Below are 15,172 nucleotides of genomic sequence, written 5' to 3' on the forward strand. Positions count from 1 at the left end.
CATCCCGCCGTGGCCCGCCTGTCGCAATGGTCGAGGATGTTGTTGTCGTAGCTGGGGGCGTATCAGCGCTGCTTGCCGGTTCCCTTGCAAGGCCTCGAGCATGACGAACAAGCAGGCACGTCATCAGCACGCTGTAGAACGTGTCCCCCGTCGAAGAGCCCCCCTTACGTCCGCCACATTCGGGGCGGAGGTGGCCTAGACCAAAGCCGCTCGCCCGCATCCAGATATATATGTCAGGCCCGAAAAATTGCGGGCCTGCGCAAGCAAAGCCGAGGACTCCAGCCTCCAATCTGCCGTGGCCGTTAATATGGACGGAGCCCGGCTTGCTTACCGACTCAACTTTCCCCCAACCTGGAGAGTCCATCCAGCGGTGCCGATTGCACAGCCGGAAGCAGCCCCAGACGGCATTGGCCCGTTTGGGCGACACCCGCCAAAGCCAGGGTCAGTAATGGCGGATGGTGACGATGATGAAAGGCAGTCGTATGGAATTGAGAAAATTCTCAGCCGCCGAGTTACCTAGTACAACCGAAAACCTGCTGTGGAATACCCCGTTAGATAGAAAGGATATTCGCCCATGCATGATGCATGGTATCCGAGAAGCAGTCTCGCGCAGAACGCCAGTGATATGGTGTATGGCTTCGAAAAGTCATTGGCCCCTTATCGGGGACGCGGCCGGCTTGGATACTTTGTTAACTCAACGTCGACGCGGTTCCCGGCTGGCAGTCCGCGTCGCAGCGGATATTAAGGTGTTTCCGGTTTCTTAATTGCTTGATCGTCATCATCTACTAATTACTTTGCACTGCTCCATAAACTCCCATGACATTTGGGCGTTAATTACAGGTTAGCATCCGACGTTGAATAAGCCAATCCCAATATTTAAGTACTGCCCCCACAGCACTGGTCTACCAGCTTCGCATCAGGCGGCCGCGAATGTCTTTTCATCCCACCCGTACACCCTAGTGAGCCTCCTCGCATAGATAAGCCTCACGTAACCCTCGATATCAGACTTGTGGGGTCGGTGGACGGTAAACGGTCTCTTCACGGACATTGTTTCAGGAGGCAGGAAAGTGAAGACGGAGCCGTACTTGGGCAGGACGGAAAACCCGAGTTCTGCCATGGCGCCCTCGAAGGCGGCCCAGCTCACCGCCCCCCGAGACTCCGACTTGTCGAAGAAGGCTCCAAAGACGACGGCGGTCCCAGCGCTGACCTTGAACGTCTGAGGCTTGGCGGCGTCCTCCACCGCAGGTTCGGCTTGAGAGCTGATGTCGTATGTGGACGGGTGAGACGGCCGGGTTTTTTCCTTTTGTTTGCGCTGTTGAATCAAGGTCTCGCGTGGCTCGGGGGCTGGGACCGGGAGCGGCGTCCACTCCTTCTGACCCGCCTCGATCTTGGCCTTGTACTGATCATACTGGTTCTGAAGATCAGAGAAGCATTCGTCAACGAGATCTTGGTACAAGAAGCCGAGCTTCGCGCCAGCCTTATCGACGACGAACTGGTCGAGGGCCTTCAGGGCGCCCTCTGTCATTCCCGGCTCCAGAAGGGTGTCGATCGGGGCTGCAAAGTCGCGGAGATCGAGATCGGTCTTGACATTGCTCAATTCCGCCCCCAGTTCTTGAGATCTAGAAACGAACAAAATTCCCTTTTTGCGGGAAGGGGCAGGCAGCGTCACTGTCCCGGATAAATCCTGGATGAACGCGACCGTGACGGCCAGGTTACATAGAGACTCGAACTCGCCCTCATCCAATCTCTCTCGCTCTGACGGGTGAGCTTGCTGGAGATCCGTCAGCTTCTTCAGCCACTCGACGGCCTTGGAAGCAGTGGTGTCCGGATGGCAAAGACGGAGGACATAATGGAGCTGCGGGTCGCTTCTCGTCAAGTCGCCGGGGTTGCCTTTGAGCGTCACACGCGCGTTGCCGGCGCTGTCGTAGGCGTTGGATACACGCCTGTACCACTTTGCTCCAGTCCTGGATTGAATGTGGCGTTTGAATAGGCCCTGGGCAGAGGCGTACGCGAGCTGACAGACGTTCGATATCTCCTGCAAGAGAATGGTTCGGTGCGCTTTGTCGTTGTTCAGGGCTCCGAGGCGGGCCAAAAGCTGGTGGATGTAGTCCCAAATGGCGGCTTCTTTGACGGCGTTGTGGAGTATATCGAAAACAGCAGCACTGATATACTTGTCAGTGTGAACACCCATCCGGCGTCCCTTTTCGTCGGGAAGAAGCTCCGGCCGGCTAAAGAACCAAACATTGACGTCATGGGCAAGGACCACCGGCTCCGAGTACAGATGGAGGTGTTCCATGCACGATGCCGCCTGGTCGCGAGCGTTGGCGACCAGATCAGACAGGGAAAGCTTGACGGGTGAGTCCCGAATGCTGAGTTTGGAGAGCGCGCCCGATGCCGACTCATCGGGTTTCTTCGGAAGCTGTTTCCGGCCCCGCTCCTTGGAGCCCTGCTCCAGGATGTCTTCGACGAGGATGTTCAGCGACTGCAAGATGTTGACTTGCCGATGCAGGACCAACTCCCCCGTGGCTTGGGGGATGCAGAGATTTGCCTGTATGGCCGCGGCAAAATCACGGAGAACCTCTTTGTGATCCGAGAGAATTCTGATCGAGTTGCCGTAGTTCTTGTTGTCGTCCACGAAAAACGTCCAGCAGTCCTTGAAGGCTTCGACGTGGCGAAGGTTTCGGGTGCGCACACTTTCTTCGATGATGGCGTAGTCACCCTGCCCACCGTTAGGGCCTGTACAGTATTGTTCCATGAGCGTGCTTTTGGCGCGGTGTTCCAGCATGCTCAAGAGATGCTCAGGGTTCTCGGTAAGGTCGCGTAAGTTCCAGTCGGGGACAATCTTGTACACGTTGCCCAAAGAAATGTCCCGAGAATGCTTCAGTAGAACACCGTCCATCATCCCAGCCTTGACGCATTTTTCTCGTTGCTTCTGATCGAAGCCCCTCCACAGGCGTTCAAGAGTGGCGCCGTGTCTCTTGTATTTCCGAGCCAGGTCGGCGTGGAGGTCTTTTATGACGTCGCTTTCCGATGTCTCTTGCATCCTTGCCAATGAAAGACCGTAAGTTGCGTATGTTTGCGGGTGATCTAAGTGATCGAGGGGAGAAAAATTTAGCTACTGCACTGTGAGGAATATTTGAGGTGATGTTGTGCCACGAGACAGTGCCAGCCACCTGCAAGGCCCTGGCTGTAACCGGCAACACAACTATTGAGGTTAGCAAAGTGTCTCAGGGAGCGGGGACTATTCAGCTGGCGATAGCCTCAGGAATCGCAGGAGAATAGTTCTCCAAGATTCAGTCTCTGTTGAATACCAGACCTATTGTTCATCACCACTATATCGCAATAGACTGTTACCTGTTGGGAAGGAGGTCCAACGGTCAAACAGACCCTTCGTAGTAGGCCACGTGCTGTTTGTTTCGCCAACCACACAACATGTCTTATTCCAGCCACATTCGCCTTAAACTTGAGGGTACTTGGAGCGTAGGTGGCCTAGGTGGTTCTAATGATAACTCGATATCAATCAAGTATCCAAAGGACCCATTAGCGCAAAGATTTATCGCTGCGTGCTACAGACATTAGCCAGTCTACCTACTACCTGCCAGTCAAACATCGGCAGCAGGACGTTGCGCAATACTTGCAAAACATCAACCATCGATCAAATGGCTGCATCTCATTGAACCGACGGCGTTTCCCTCTCAGCGGTCAATGTGCTGATGCAGCGACCGTACATGTCTAAAAACAACTCTCCCAATCCCCCTTTGCCCTAAGTAATGCACCAAGCTAGGCAACATGACCAGTTCGGCAATATCTCAAATTCATTAGCACTGTTCTTATCTAGCTTGCAGCCCCAGAATAATATACAGTGAGCACTTCCGTACGATTCCTGCAGGAGCAGCAACCCCACTGCGTGTGACTTGACTTTGGTGGGTCCATTCGAGCTTCAAGGAGGATCACGTGAAGTCCTGACTAGGTAGGGCAAAGGGCAAACAGGTGGAATGGCGGCTCAAAGATAACGGACCACAATACCATGTACCAACATTTAAGCCTAATTACTTACCTTAGTCACCAATTTTCTTCGCCATGACCCTGGGCAAGCCAGAGAACACAATGAAAAAAGTAGTTCGCGTCACCTGGAGGCAGTGTAATACCAGGGACACTGTGGGAGGAATCGTGTGCAAGCACAGAGGGTTCCTCCCTAAGACCAAAAATAGGAATAATCACGATTGGTCTCCTTAGAGACCTTTCAGAGATTAAACTGAAAAGAACAGATACTACACTTGATCTAAGCCAAAAGGCAAAGAGAGCTAAAGAAGAAAGAGAGAAAACAAGCAAAGGACGGCGGGCGACGGAGAATTTATAGCCTTTTGGAGGGCGGTGTCCAGAGCGTCGGATCAGCCAGACGGCAGAACGCGTGAGGGTCTGAGTCATTTCGGTGGCGGGTGTACATTGAACCGTGCGGGTACCGCAGGGTAAGGCAGGAAAATGGACCAACCAACTTGCTGGTCCACGGAAAGCCACCGGGTTGTCTGGGTTGAATTCCGGCGGTGTTACCTAACGCAATCCACTGATGAGCATGACTGCGACACTCATTGGCTCACTGGCAACTCTTGGTTCCACCTTTTTCTGGCGGTCCATGGGCCCGCCCAAGTGGTGGACACGAGGAACAGAGTTGAAGGCGGTGTCCATCCCAGAGGGCTTGCATTCTGTTATGCAACTACGCGGAGGATTGCAGGTAAACAGCATAGTCACCCTGAGCAAACTGGCCCGACTCACCGAGCACACACCGACCTGGGATCAACGAGCTACTTGAAAGGTATGCCTCCACAACCAACACCACCACAAGCGACATGTCCACAAGCAACGCCATCACGACCAGATCCAAGGTGTCCCTTAAAGTCACCAAACGCTAGCAGGGTCATTTCCACGACCGTCGCCTACATACCTTGTCGACTTTGTGGGTCACACAGAGCCTGCGCCAGCCAGCTGTATTCCGACCGGGTGAATCCAAGCATGGAACGAAGCCAAAGGTCGCTTCGAGGTTAAGACTTAACGATGGTGTCGACTCAGAATTGACCAGAGTGGGGCCGAGACCAGACAAAACCAGGCACCGCGACCACAGAATATGTCTGGATATCCAGGAAGTGAAGGGTCGTACTACGCAGCCGTTGGTCTACCGGATTTTAACCGAAGAGCACGACCCTACCTAGTGCTGATATGAGCATCGGTTCAAGCAGAGTCTAGATGCCGAGGGTTCTGTCCGCTCGTATACCTTGGAGGACTGGAATCGCGCAATCTGTCGGTATCCTACAACATGTACCGTCTGACCGGACGTTTTATCGTTACTAAACAGCCCGGTCAGGCCGAGAGAAGTCCAGTTTTCATGGCCAACGGTCTCGTCGGCCAAGTCACAGTTGAAGAGCAAGCTGAGCGTTCGGTTAGCACCACGTTGAACTGTCGTCGCTTCGAGATTGCCCGTTATTTGTGAGTTAACTCTGCGTAGACAAGTCGCTTCCAAAATCATCTTAGATGTGGCCTCCGTGGGATGGGCCTATCGCTACTACGGATGGGATTACTGAGTGGAGGGGAGATGGTTCGTCAATGCTGTTGTCGGAATCTCTAAGGCTGTTATCGCTGGCGAACTGCAACGGCATTAATTGCTTCCACAACGAGTTCAAGATCGACTTTGCGTAGGCGTCGGTGAGAAGCTTGAAGTCCGCCAACCTGATCATAACCTCTCAGTCCGCAGGATCCACTGAGAGCTGATCGGATGCCATTGTAATAATTTTTGATGACTTTGGGAAAGAGAAGCAGTGAGATTCTGGCGATAGCGGACTAGCTCTATGCAACTCCGGCCTGGTTGTGGGTAGTTAGGTACAGGTAGGAATGGGAAACTGCGAATGTACTTTCCACCATCGTGATTTGACCTGCTCTTCCTGCTTTTCGCTGCGATGTTCCAGCCAGGGGAAAGAGCAATGAGATCTACTACGGCGCCTTCCTCACTGGCGACTTCCTCCAATTCGACCCCTCCCTCCCCCCCCCCCCCCGGACTTTTCCATCTATGAAACTTCATCTTCGTACACTTTTCGTTGATTTCTTGCAGCTTCACAATAAACATTTACGTACATCCAAAACACGCCATAAATCCTCTCGGCAGCTGATCATGTTCGGCACAGCCACGGCAGAAGAGAGCACAGTGATACTTTCTTGTAAGTCGTTTCCTACTGCTTGACGGTCATCCATAGATGGAGACATTCAGAGGACAAAGTGAGAAAGACCACGAAGCTCAAGGAGGAGGCTAATTAGATCGAACAGGAGACCAAGAAGATCCAGGAGCTCGGTGCTGAGAAGAAGGCCAAGGAGGCTAGGAAGCGAGACGCCAAGTCTGACAACGACGACGAACGCGAAACGAAGAAGATCAAGAAAGATACCGGCGAGCATGGCAGACGAGCCTAATACAAGAATGTCAGATCCCAGATCATTTCTCTTCGAGATGACGGCATCGAAGAGTGCTGCGCTCAACCGCAGACTGGTCAAGGACAACTTGCGGTGGAATTCCAGACTGAAGCCTGGCCCTTTGTCCGTGGTCTCAGGGCATCTGCACCCAAGGCCATCAAGAGGAACTTTCGGCTAAACCACAAAGAGTTCATGAACCATCTTTTCTCTTTAGATACATACAGTTGAGCCTCATTGATATTACAGGCTGCTGATCGTCATATAAACACAAAAAGTACAGGCGTTTACTCTCTTAACAAGCGAGTTTCTCAAGACAGTGTATCACGTCTATTTATACCACCAGGTGAAGGAAGTATAAGCCCGTGTGAATAGTCCAAATATCTACGAGGACCCTCCTTGTTCCTATTCCATTTTGACATTTACGACCTAGTAAACGTACTGCGAGGGGTTAGTCATATAACCCATCATACGAGAAAATGGTGATTTCTTACCTTGAAGTATTTATTCTGCAAGTCCGTCTCGTCCCGAAGACCTCGCTCGTACGCTTGGTTCTCGTTCTCCTGAGAAGCCGCATGTTCCGACTTTCTCGATCGGTTGCGGAACCATAGGAGAACCCAGATGCCGCACAAGCACGCAATCTGCACGCCGATACAGAAGATCATCATCGCCACGCCCAAGGGATACCTCGGAGCCTGCTCCGCCTTGAAGAAGAAGGGGCCGACGAAGTTGCCGAGGCAGTACCCGATGAGGAGAATGGCGTTCGTCGTGATCTTCTTCGTGTGCCCGGCCGTGTTGGCCGTGGCGACGGACATGGACAGCGTCCAGGTGGCGGTGTAGGCGAACGAGATCCAGAGGCAGGCGAGACGGCGGTAGGGGTTGGACTGGTCGATCAGCCAGAGACCGAGGATTCCAGCAAGGAAAGGGGCGAGGCACACGAGCATGATGGCTATGCGGGCGTTGGGATAGTACGAAGCAAAGTAACTGCATCGTGTGAGCGTGGTTCGGACGATGCAGGAGTGAGAAGCGCGCTTACCATGCCAAGGGACAGAGAATGAGCTGAACACCTCCCGAGGGCATTTGAATGAGGGTGGTTTCGAGAGGCGAGAAGCCCATTCCCTTAATTACGAGACCTTGGAACTATAGAAAGTATCAGCACCCAAAGTCTTGGAAGACCGGCAAGTAAACGAACCGTCGTCAGCCCACCGTTGGGACTGTTACTCGCAACAGCGAACAGAAACAGCAACCAAGTCTTCAAGTCCGTCATGGCCTCCCTGAACTGGGGCCACTTGAAGGTCTTGTTCTCGACCCCCGTGCCGTTGGCCTTGACGCGGTCGATGACCATTGCCCTCTCCCTCTCCGACAAGAACGTCGTCGTGAGCGGCGACCCAGGCAGCAGGACCAGCATGAGGGCTCCCCATGCCACCGTGACCGCGCCCCAGAACAGAAACAGGAGCCGCCAGCTCGCGATGGACCCCCGGATGTGGCCGATGCCGAAGGTCACGAGGCCCGCGGTGACGTACCCCAGGCCCGCGGACCCGATCCAGATGCCCATGCGCACGGGCTGCTCCCTCCTCGAGTAGTACATGGAGAACAGCAGCATCGTGCCGGGGTTGATGGAGGCCTCGAAGGCGCCGAGGAACGTCCTCGTCGCTGCGAGGCCGGCGAAGTTGCGCGACGCGGCGTGGCACATGAGCACGGCGCCCCACACGACGACGGTCGCGGACATGAAGCGGTTGATGGGCAGCTTCTGCAGCAGGACGTTGGTCGGGAACTCCCAGAACAGGTAGCCCACGTACAGCAGGGCGCCCGCCCAGGAGTACTCGGAGCCGGTGAGGCCGAGGTCCTCGCGGACGCCGAAGACGGCGGCGTAGCCCAGGGTGGTCCGGTCGATGGACTGCAGCGCGTAGGTGATGCAGAGCAGCGGCATGAGCCTGAGGTCGAGCCGTCTCAACAGGGCCGCGCTCTCCCCCGCGTCGATGACCTCGCCCTCGGCGGTGTCGAGGAGGTCGAGGGCTTTGGAGGGCCCCGAGGCCACGGCCTCTTCCTTCTTCGTCGTGTCCGTCTCCATGCTTGTGTCCGATGCGTTCCTGGAGAAGGGCGAAAAGGGGTTGCGATGCGAACAACCAGCCGGCATTGGACAGGAAGTGACTATATGACCATCGGCGTGTAAGTGCCAGACCCACAATTGGTGTTTGTAGGTCCTGGGTAGCTCCACGATGCGATAGATAAGAGCTGCTGGTTTATCTGGGGCATCCTGTTCGCATTCCGCGGAAAACCCTTGTCATCGCTGTAAGTCGTCCGCGGTCTTCGCTTACTGCCCCCCGCGCACACCGTCGCAGTGAGCCGTGTTTCCGATATTGATCGCTGTCGGTGGGTGTGTCACGCTAGTTCATACTCTATGAAGATCGCCAAACAGGAAATGGGGGCGATGAGAGGGGGGGGAGTCGTGCTCAGCAGTAAGCTCAGCCCCGTGGAAGCAAGCGTGACACAAAAGGAGAAAAGAGAAAGCATGGGATTTACCCGATTTCCGTATAAGATTCTAACCTTGCACGAGGCGAAGAAGATGAGCTTAGATTTTCATGTTCAGTGGGATAGATAGGCAGTCATCTATGACTTCTTGTCTTCGCGATACAAGCCCTCATCCGGAGGCGGAACACCGTACCAGTCCAAGCCCAACTTGTCCTCGGGATCGGGGTCGGGCATCTGGTAGTACCCGTCGTACCTCCACCAAGTCCGATCTTCCCAGACGTCCTCGACCGGCAGGACCCCCTCGGCCTTCATCTCGTCCCTGACCTTCTCGACGCCGCGCCAGACCCGCAAGATGTTCTCGCCGGCGACCTTGGCGAGCTGCTCCTCCGTCGCGCCGCGGTCGAGGATGGCCTTCAGCAGGCTCGGGTAGCACTTGACGTCCTCCAGGCCGGGGATGACGGAGGCGATGCCGTCAAAGTCGGAGCCGAGGCCGACGTGGTCCCAGCCGACGCGCTCGGCGACGTAGAACAGGTGGTCGAGGACCATGTCCATCCTGGCGTCCCGCCTCCGCGCGGCGACGTGTTCCGGGACGAACGTCACCATCACGATGCCGCCGTTGGCGGGGACCATGTCGAGGATGTGGTCCGGCACGTTGCGGGGGCAGTCGAAGACGCCCTTGACGTTGGAGTGGGAGAACATGATGGGCGCGCGCGAGAGCTCGAGCACCTGCTTCGCGCAGTCCTCCGACACGTGGGAGATGTCCACTATCATCCCTGCGCATTGCGTGGTCAGACGGGGGGTGCCCGGAAGGGGGGGAGGAGGAGGGGGAACGGGGAGTGCACGCCTACCTAGTCTGTTCATTTCGACCACTGCCGAGCGGCCCAGTTTGGAGAGCCCGCCGTGGACCGGTCCGATTTTCGAAGTTGAGCTATCGGCGAAGGCGTTGTTGCATACATGAGTGAGTGTACACTTGTGGAGTCAGCGTCATGGTTTCTGCGAGCCTCAGAAAGAGGTCTGTGTGCTTGACTTACATATCTTACTCCCAGACGATAAAAGGCTCTGATGATGCCAATACTGTTACTAGCCATATGCAGCCTGCACCTCATGTCAGTCTTTTGGACCCACGCAGCCTGTATGCTTAGGTGTCGAATACGCACCCCTCGATGCCAATAGAGCAAGCAATCCTGCCGGACTCATAGATCCCCTTCACATCACCCGGGCCGTTCACCAACTCGAACGTCTCCGGGTAAGACTCAATCAGACGCAGCGTCAGGTCGATCTGCTCAATGGCGTCGCGCGCCATGTCCGAGTACTCGGGGGCGGAGAAGTTCTCTGCGGACCTGAGACAGGGGACGCAGACGGACCAGAACTGGCCGCCGACGGCACCTTCGGAGCGGTCATGTGTAAGTGGTCCTGGCCGGAGACGACAACCAAACGGCGCAGCCGGCACTCACCTTCCCTCAGCCGGGGGATGTCCGTCATGCCCCTCTCGAAGCCGCCGGCGAAGTCGAATTTGGGGTTGTTGTGGATCTTCCCGTGGAAGCACGCCCGCGGTTGCTGGGGCAGGTCATTATGGCCATCGATGAGAGGTGTCTTGAGGAGGACCCGCTTCACTCGTTCGTCGATGTCGAGCTTCTGGTAGGGGTGGACCGCTTGCGCCATGGTGAGAGAGAGAGAGAGAGATAGAGAGAGAACGAGGCCGATGTGAGATTACTGCTTCAATGATGCGGCCTCAGCTTGCGAGCCGATGTTGGAAGCGTCGTTTATCTACAGCTCAGGGATTCGCGGTGACCGATAAGCTGCGACTGGTACCGAGGGCAAGGACGAGGAGCTCTGGTGATACCTAGGTTCTCCTCGGCCAATTGACGCAGGTTTCCCGCGCAAAAGGGGGAGGGAGGGGATCCATAGATACGGGCCCATAGGCCGGACTTGGCTGATGTGCACCCGGAATCTCCAAGACTGGGTTTTGGGTGACCAGGGTCGGCCTTGTTCCCGAGGATTTGGGTGTTGGTGAGAGGTGGGATCGTCTTATCAGTGCACGATGGATGATGAATCATTCGCAGGCAATAGTTTTGTTCGTATCGGATATGCAAGTTTCTGTTTTCCACGGTAGTTCTTCTTCTTCGGGCGAGCTTCTACCAACCCACGAAGGCACACTCGTGCGCGCGCACATACGATGAAGCTGAAAGCACCGTAATCAGCACATGGGGTTAGAGGGCGACGCCGTCCGGAACAAAAGGTGTCTGCCACACCTCCCCTGGGATGGGCCACGCCAAGAATATGTGGCAACGGCTGGTTGACGGATATGGATATGTTGACGAGAGCGGTTCTGGATATGCCGCGACTGCCCGTGAACAATAGGTGTCTGTCTGCATTGCTAGATGGGTGCAAGCCTGGAGGTTTGTTACCAGCTGCCAAGGGAAGTTTCAACCTTTTCTGCCGGAACGTGGAAAGCATAATCCTCATTCCGGAATGTCTTCATTGGTACTGATAAGGTTGCTTTCGAATTCCTCCGCAGTTGCATCAACTTCTTCTTCTTCTTCTCCTCTTCTCATTCTTCCGTTTACTGAATATACCCGTGTCAAAGCCGCCCAGGGGTTTGACCTCTGCCATACCAACCACCACTGTGAGACCATTCTTAACCTTGCAGCTGTTGTGCATTTGGCCTGGCCTGTTCCATTGCTACTACGGTCGAAGACGACTGAAGGCTGCATATCGCTAGTAGTAGATGTGTCGCGATGTCCCAGGTCGACTCTTGCGGCCATGCAGGAATGCAGACTACGAGTCCCGACCTCAGGACACAGAGCACCAAGGGAAGCAAGGTATTGACGAGCGTGATCAAGATTCAGTCAATGACGAGGCGTGGAAGAATCACAATAACCGGCATCGTTACATTTTTCCTTCCGATGCTTGCGATCAAGAAGTATGTCACTAGATAGGAAGGGAGTGAGTTGCGTGGATAAAGATAAGAGAAAAGACCGGGTATCTGAGAAAGAGCAAGCATAATGAAACAAGGAAATAGACAAGCCCGAGTTGTAGTTGAAACAAGGCGATGAAGGAAGTCGCGCCGTCATAACTCATACAGTCCACAACGACAGGAAGGAGAATACCATCCCAAGAAATCCCCAGATGACTGAGATGACCTATTTTCCCTTGGCCGACTTCTTGCTAGGCTGTCGCCGGTTGAGCACCTTCATCTCAGGATCGACGACGAGGCCCTTGAGACGAATATCGATATTGTCTGTGCCGGCAGCAATAGTGCGGTCTGCGAATCCAAGTTCGTCAGAGGACGGATACGACAATATTGCCGCTCGCAACGCGAGAGAGAGGGGGGGAAGGGGTAAACTCACGAAGGGTGTCGCGGAGCCGCAAGGCGTGGTCGAACGTGCTGGCGAGCGCCGCCTGCCCGGTCTCCCGCGGGTCCCAGGAGCCCTGGATGCCGTCCAGGGAGAGCTTGAGGGAGTCCGAGGTCCTGAAGCGCGTCGCGTAGAAGACGGCGACGGCGTTGAGCAGCGGGACGGCGTTGGTCTCGGACGGGGCGCGGGTCCGCAGCAGGTCCCGGTAGATGAACAACAGCTGCCACAGCGAGGCCCAGAGCGCCGGCACCTCGCACGGCGGGACCCTTTTCGGGGCGAGGTACTTGTCGAGCGCGCCGAGCGCTCTCTCCTCGAAATGCGCGAGGGCCAGCCGCGCGATGGTCCTGAACTCCGCCTTGACCGGCAGCGGCAGCGGCTCGACGGCGTTGGTGTTCTCCCGGATGAAGTTGAAGTTCTCCTCGCAGCAGATCTTATACATGACCTTCATCTTATGAACGTTGTCGAGGAGATCCATCTTTCGATTGTCAGTATGGCGTCGTGGGGTACGGGGGGGGGAGGGGGGAATAGGTTCCATACTTGGGGCCGCCGGGGGCCGCCGGAGCGACAGGGGGCGGAATAGTCCTTGATGAAGAGCTCGATGAGGCCTTCGAATGTGTCTCTGTCTTCGGGGAAGACGATTTTCTCGCCCCAGCTGATCAGATCGTTCCACGAAGGCACCCCGTATTCCCTGGCGAGGAAGCATCCTTGGTAGATGGGCCGCTGACCATCGTCCGACATGCGACAGTAGTTTTGCAGCGCGGTAGACAGCCTTGTCGCTCCATGCGGGTCACGGCCGAACACCACATGGCCCCTGTGGACGATCCCGTAGTCCTGTGGCTGCACGAACTGGAGCGAGTATTTCGCCTCCAACTCGGCCTTCCTTTCTAACCCAGCGACTGGAACGTTGTTAGCTGATGGTTCATCATAATGCTGGTGGCCCCGACCGAACCACGGCCCCGGAAGACTTACAGTGTGCTGAGGACAGGTCGGCGGCAGTTGCCAAGAGTTCTTTGCGAACGCAGGCGCACTTTGAGTCCCTGGGATAGGCCTTGATGCATCTGTCACATGTACCGGAAGTTGTGCAATCGACTTTCCGAATACGGCACCCTGTGCAGGATCCTGTGGACCTGACTTGGTTTGTCTTGTACACGTCCCTGACGACGCGTTTCTTCCCGTTCGGACTGTCAGGCCGTGACCTCTTCCTGGTGGGAACCTGAAGAGTCTGCTCCCTGGGTGGGTTTGGTGTCTGGTCGATCCTGGGGAAGAGGAACGGGTGATTGGGGTATTCATTGAGATCAGGAGCAGCCAGGTCATCATTCCCATACCGGTAGTCTTCCGAGATGGGGGGGCCATAGTCCGTCAAAGGGGACCCCGGGTTGGATGGCAAGGTCTCGGGGGTGCGGATAGACGATGTCTCTGTCGTGCTCCCAGAGTCACGTACAGACTGCGAAGCATCGTCGGCCATGATGTGTGGAGGGGTTGGGTTGTCTTTGGGGCCGCGAGCATAAAGGTCGTAGTCGAAGTAATGCTCGAACAGCTTATTGTCCTCACTTAAGACATGCGCTTGACTGCTACCAAGGCCCGACTGGGTGGCCGGATACACCGCCGGGAGGGAGCCTGAGCGCTTTGCATTTTGATGGCAGTCCAGGAAGTAGTAAATCTCATTCTTATCGAGCTCCATCCTGGCCATGTAAGTCGATACGGGGGGGGGGGGGGGGGGGGGGAGACGGCAGGGGGTGGATTTACAACGGGGCAAGCAAACAAGCAAGCGTGGGTATCCAGTGCCTTGTCAAGGATTGCGGGACTTTGGATTTGTAGGAATGAAAAGTGATGAGGGGTTCGCGGTTTTCGCGCTCACGCTGTTATACCACCCACGCCCAGCTGAGGCTCTTCGATATCTAGCTTCAACAACCTACACGAAGCTCTCCATTCACATTCTCGGTGACGACCAGGTAAGCCATTGGTCAATGGCAAGCTGCGCCCCATATAAGCATACCAATCAGAGACCCTTGAATCACCGAAAATCGCATCCAGTTCATGCGTGAACAACCTGTCAAAGGTCCTCCGGGATCGTTATGTAAGCGGTCTGACGATGGGGATGCTACCTGCAGAGACACGGGATTCTCCTGCTCGTCTGCATGCGCAAAGTCGAGCTCATAACCCTTGACATGACCCAGTGGTGGGAGGACGTGGTTGGGCCGTCCCTCTCGGGGCCTACGGAGATAGATGATGCCGTGGCTATATACGGTTTTCTTGTGTTCCTATTGAACTGCATTTCCCTTCTCCCAACAATGTGCAAGACATATATATGATGCCCATCTCTGTCCTCGGCACGTATCTGTAGCCTGGGTCCGGGATGACATGAGAGTCCCCAAAGACCGTCATTAGCGGAACTGTCAGTATTATTCTAGCTTGTTGCTAGAACAAACAAGTGGACGTCGCAGTGGTGCCGAGTTTTTTTCGGATCCGACAGCACCGGAAGGGGGAGGGATGAAAAGGATACGGGATGAGAGTGCCCGTCCCCGTTGAGGTTTCGAGCCCGAGCAGGCGCTATCAGCTCCAATGATTAGGTACGCAGCCCTGGCGAGCAGATGATTGATGTCGAAGTTTCCTGCAGGAAATCTATCTCGAGCACGGCGGGCGGAAGGGACAAACAAAGAGGCGTGAAACTCCCGTCGGACATGGCGGAATTCAAATTGATGGCTGGCGTTCCGTTCCGTTCCGTCCCCGGACGTTTTGATAGCGGGGCACAAACGGCCGGGCATGGCGGGGTTGAGGTGGCCAACCGTCCAGCTGGCACACACAGGCTACAGCACACTTTAAATGCGATGCGATGCGGGATCCCCCCTGTAACACGGGGCGCGTGCGGCCCCACCTAGTCAAACCCATCACAC

At 55.5% G+C, this 15,172-nt stretch overlaps 5 protein-coding genes across 5 annotated transcripts; 1 reads left to right on the top strand and 4 right to left on the bottom strand.

Moving 5' to 3' along the window:
- Positions 1 to 916: 916 nt before the first annotated feature.
- LY79DRAFT_503941 (uncharacterized protein) lies at positions 917 to 3,043 on the bottom strand (the record flags this gene model as incomplete). Its single annotated transcript, XM_060553456.1, has 1 exon — positions 917 to 3,043. The coding sequence occupies one exon, from the start codon at positions 3,041 to 3,043 to the stop codon at positions 917 to 919; it is 2,127 nt and encodes a 708-aa protein (XP_060420663.1).
- A 3,836-nt stretch (positions 3,044 to 6,879) lies between these two features.
- On the bottom strand, positions 6,880 to 8,521 carry LY79DRAFT_664518 (major facilitator superfamily transporter; the record flags this gene model as incomplete). Its single annotated transcript, XM_060562904.1, has 4 exons — positions 6,880 to 6,891; positions 6,945 to 7,434; positions 7,487 to 7,590; positions 7,643 to 8,521. 4 exons carry the CDS (start codon positions 8,519 to 8,521, stop codon positions 6,880 to 6,882), a joined length of 1,485 nt encoding a protein of 494 aa, XP_060420664.1.
- A 492-nt stretch (positions 8,522 to 9,013) lies between these two features.
- LY79DRAFT_654679 (membrane dipeptidase) lies at positions 9,014 to 10,669 on the bottom strand. Its single transcript, XM_060562655.1, has 5 exons — positions 10,377 to 10,669; positions 10,080 to 10,308; positions 9,954 to 10,017; positions 9,771 to 9,891; positions 9,014 to 9,695 (listed from the first exon to the last, which is right to left on the bottom strand). The coding sequence occupies exons 1-5, from the start codon at positions 10,582 to 10,584 to the stop codon at positions 9,061 to 9,063; spliced, it is 1,257 nt and encodes a 418-aa protein (XP_060420665.1). The 5' UTR covers positions 10,585 to 10,669; the 3' UTR covers positions 9,014 to 9,060.
- Positions 10,670 to 11,270: 601 nt separating this feature from the next.
- On the top strand, positions 11,271 to 11,908 carry LY79DRAFT_9794 (uncharacterized protein). Its single transcript, XM_060565271.1, has one exon. The coding sequence runs from the start codon at positions 11,395 to 11,397 to the stop codon at positions 11,749 to 11,751; it is 357 nt and encodes a 118-aa protein (XP_060420666.1). The 5' UTR covers positions 11,271 to 11,394; the 3' UTR covers positions 11,752 to 11,908.
- A 157-nt stretch (positions 11,909 to 12,065) lies between these two features.
- Positions 12,066 to 13,959, bottom strand: LY79DRAFT_503316 (uncharacterized protein; the record flags this gene model as incomplete). Its single annotated transcript, XM_060553388.1, has 4 exons — positions 12,066 to 12,187; positions 12,273 to 12,753; positions 12,816 to 13,174; positions 13,248 to 13,959. The coding sequence occupies 4 exons, from the start codon at positions 13,957 to 13,959 to the stop codon at positions 12,066 to 12,068; spliced, it is 1,674 nt and encodes a 557-aa protein (XP_060420667.1).
- Positions 13,960 to 15,172: the final 1,213 nt, after the last annotated feature.

The sequence above is a fragment of the Colletotrichum navitas genome, assembly GCF_030913465.1.
Source record: "Colletotrichum navitas strain CBS 125086 chromosome Unknown LY79scaffold_1, whole genome shotgun sequence".
Taxonomy (NCBI): domain Eukaryota; kingdom Fungi; phylum Ascomycota; class Sordariomycetes; order Glomerellales; family Glomerellaceae; genus Colletotrichum; species Colletotrichum navitas.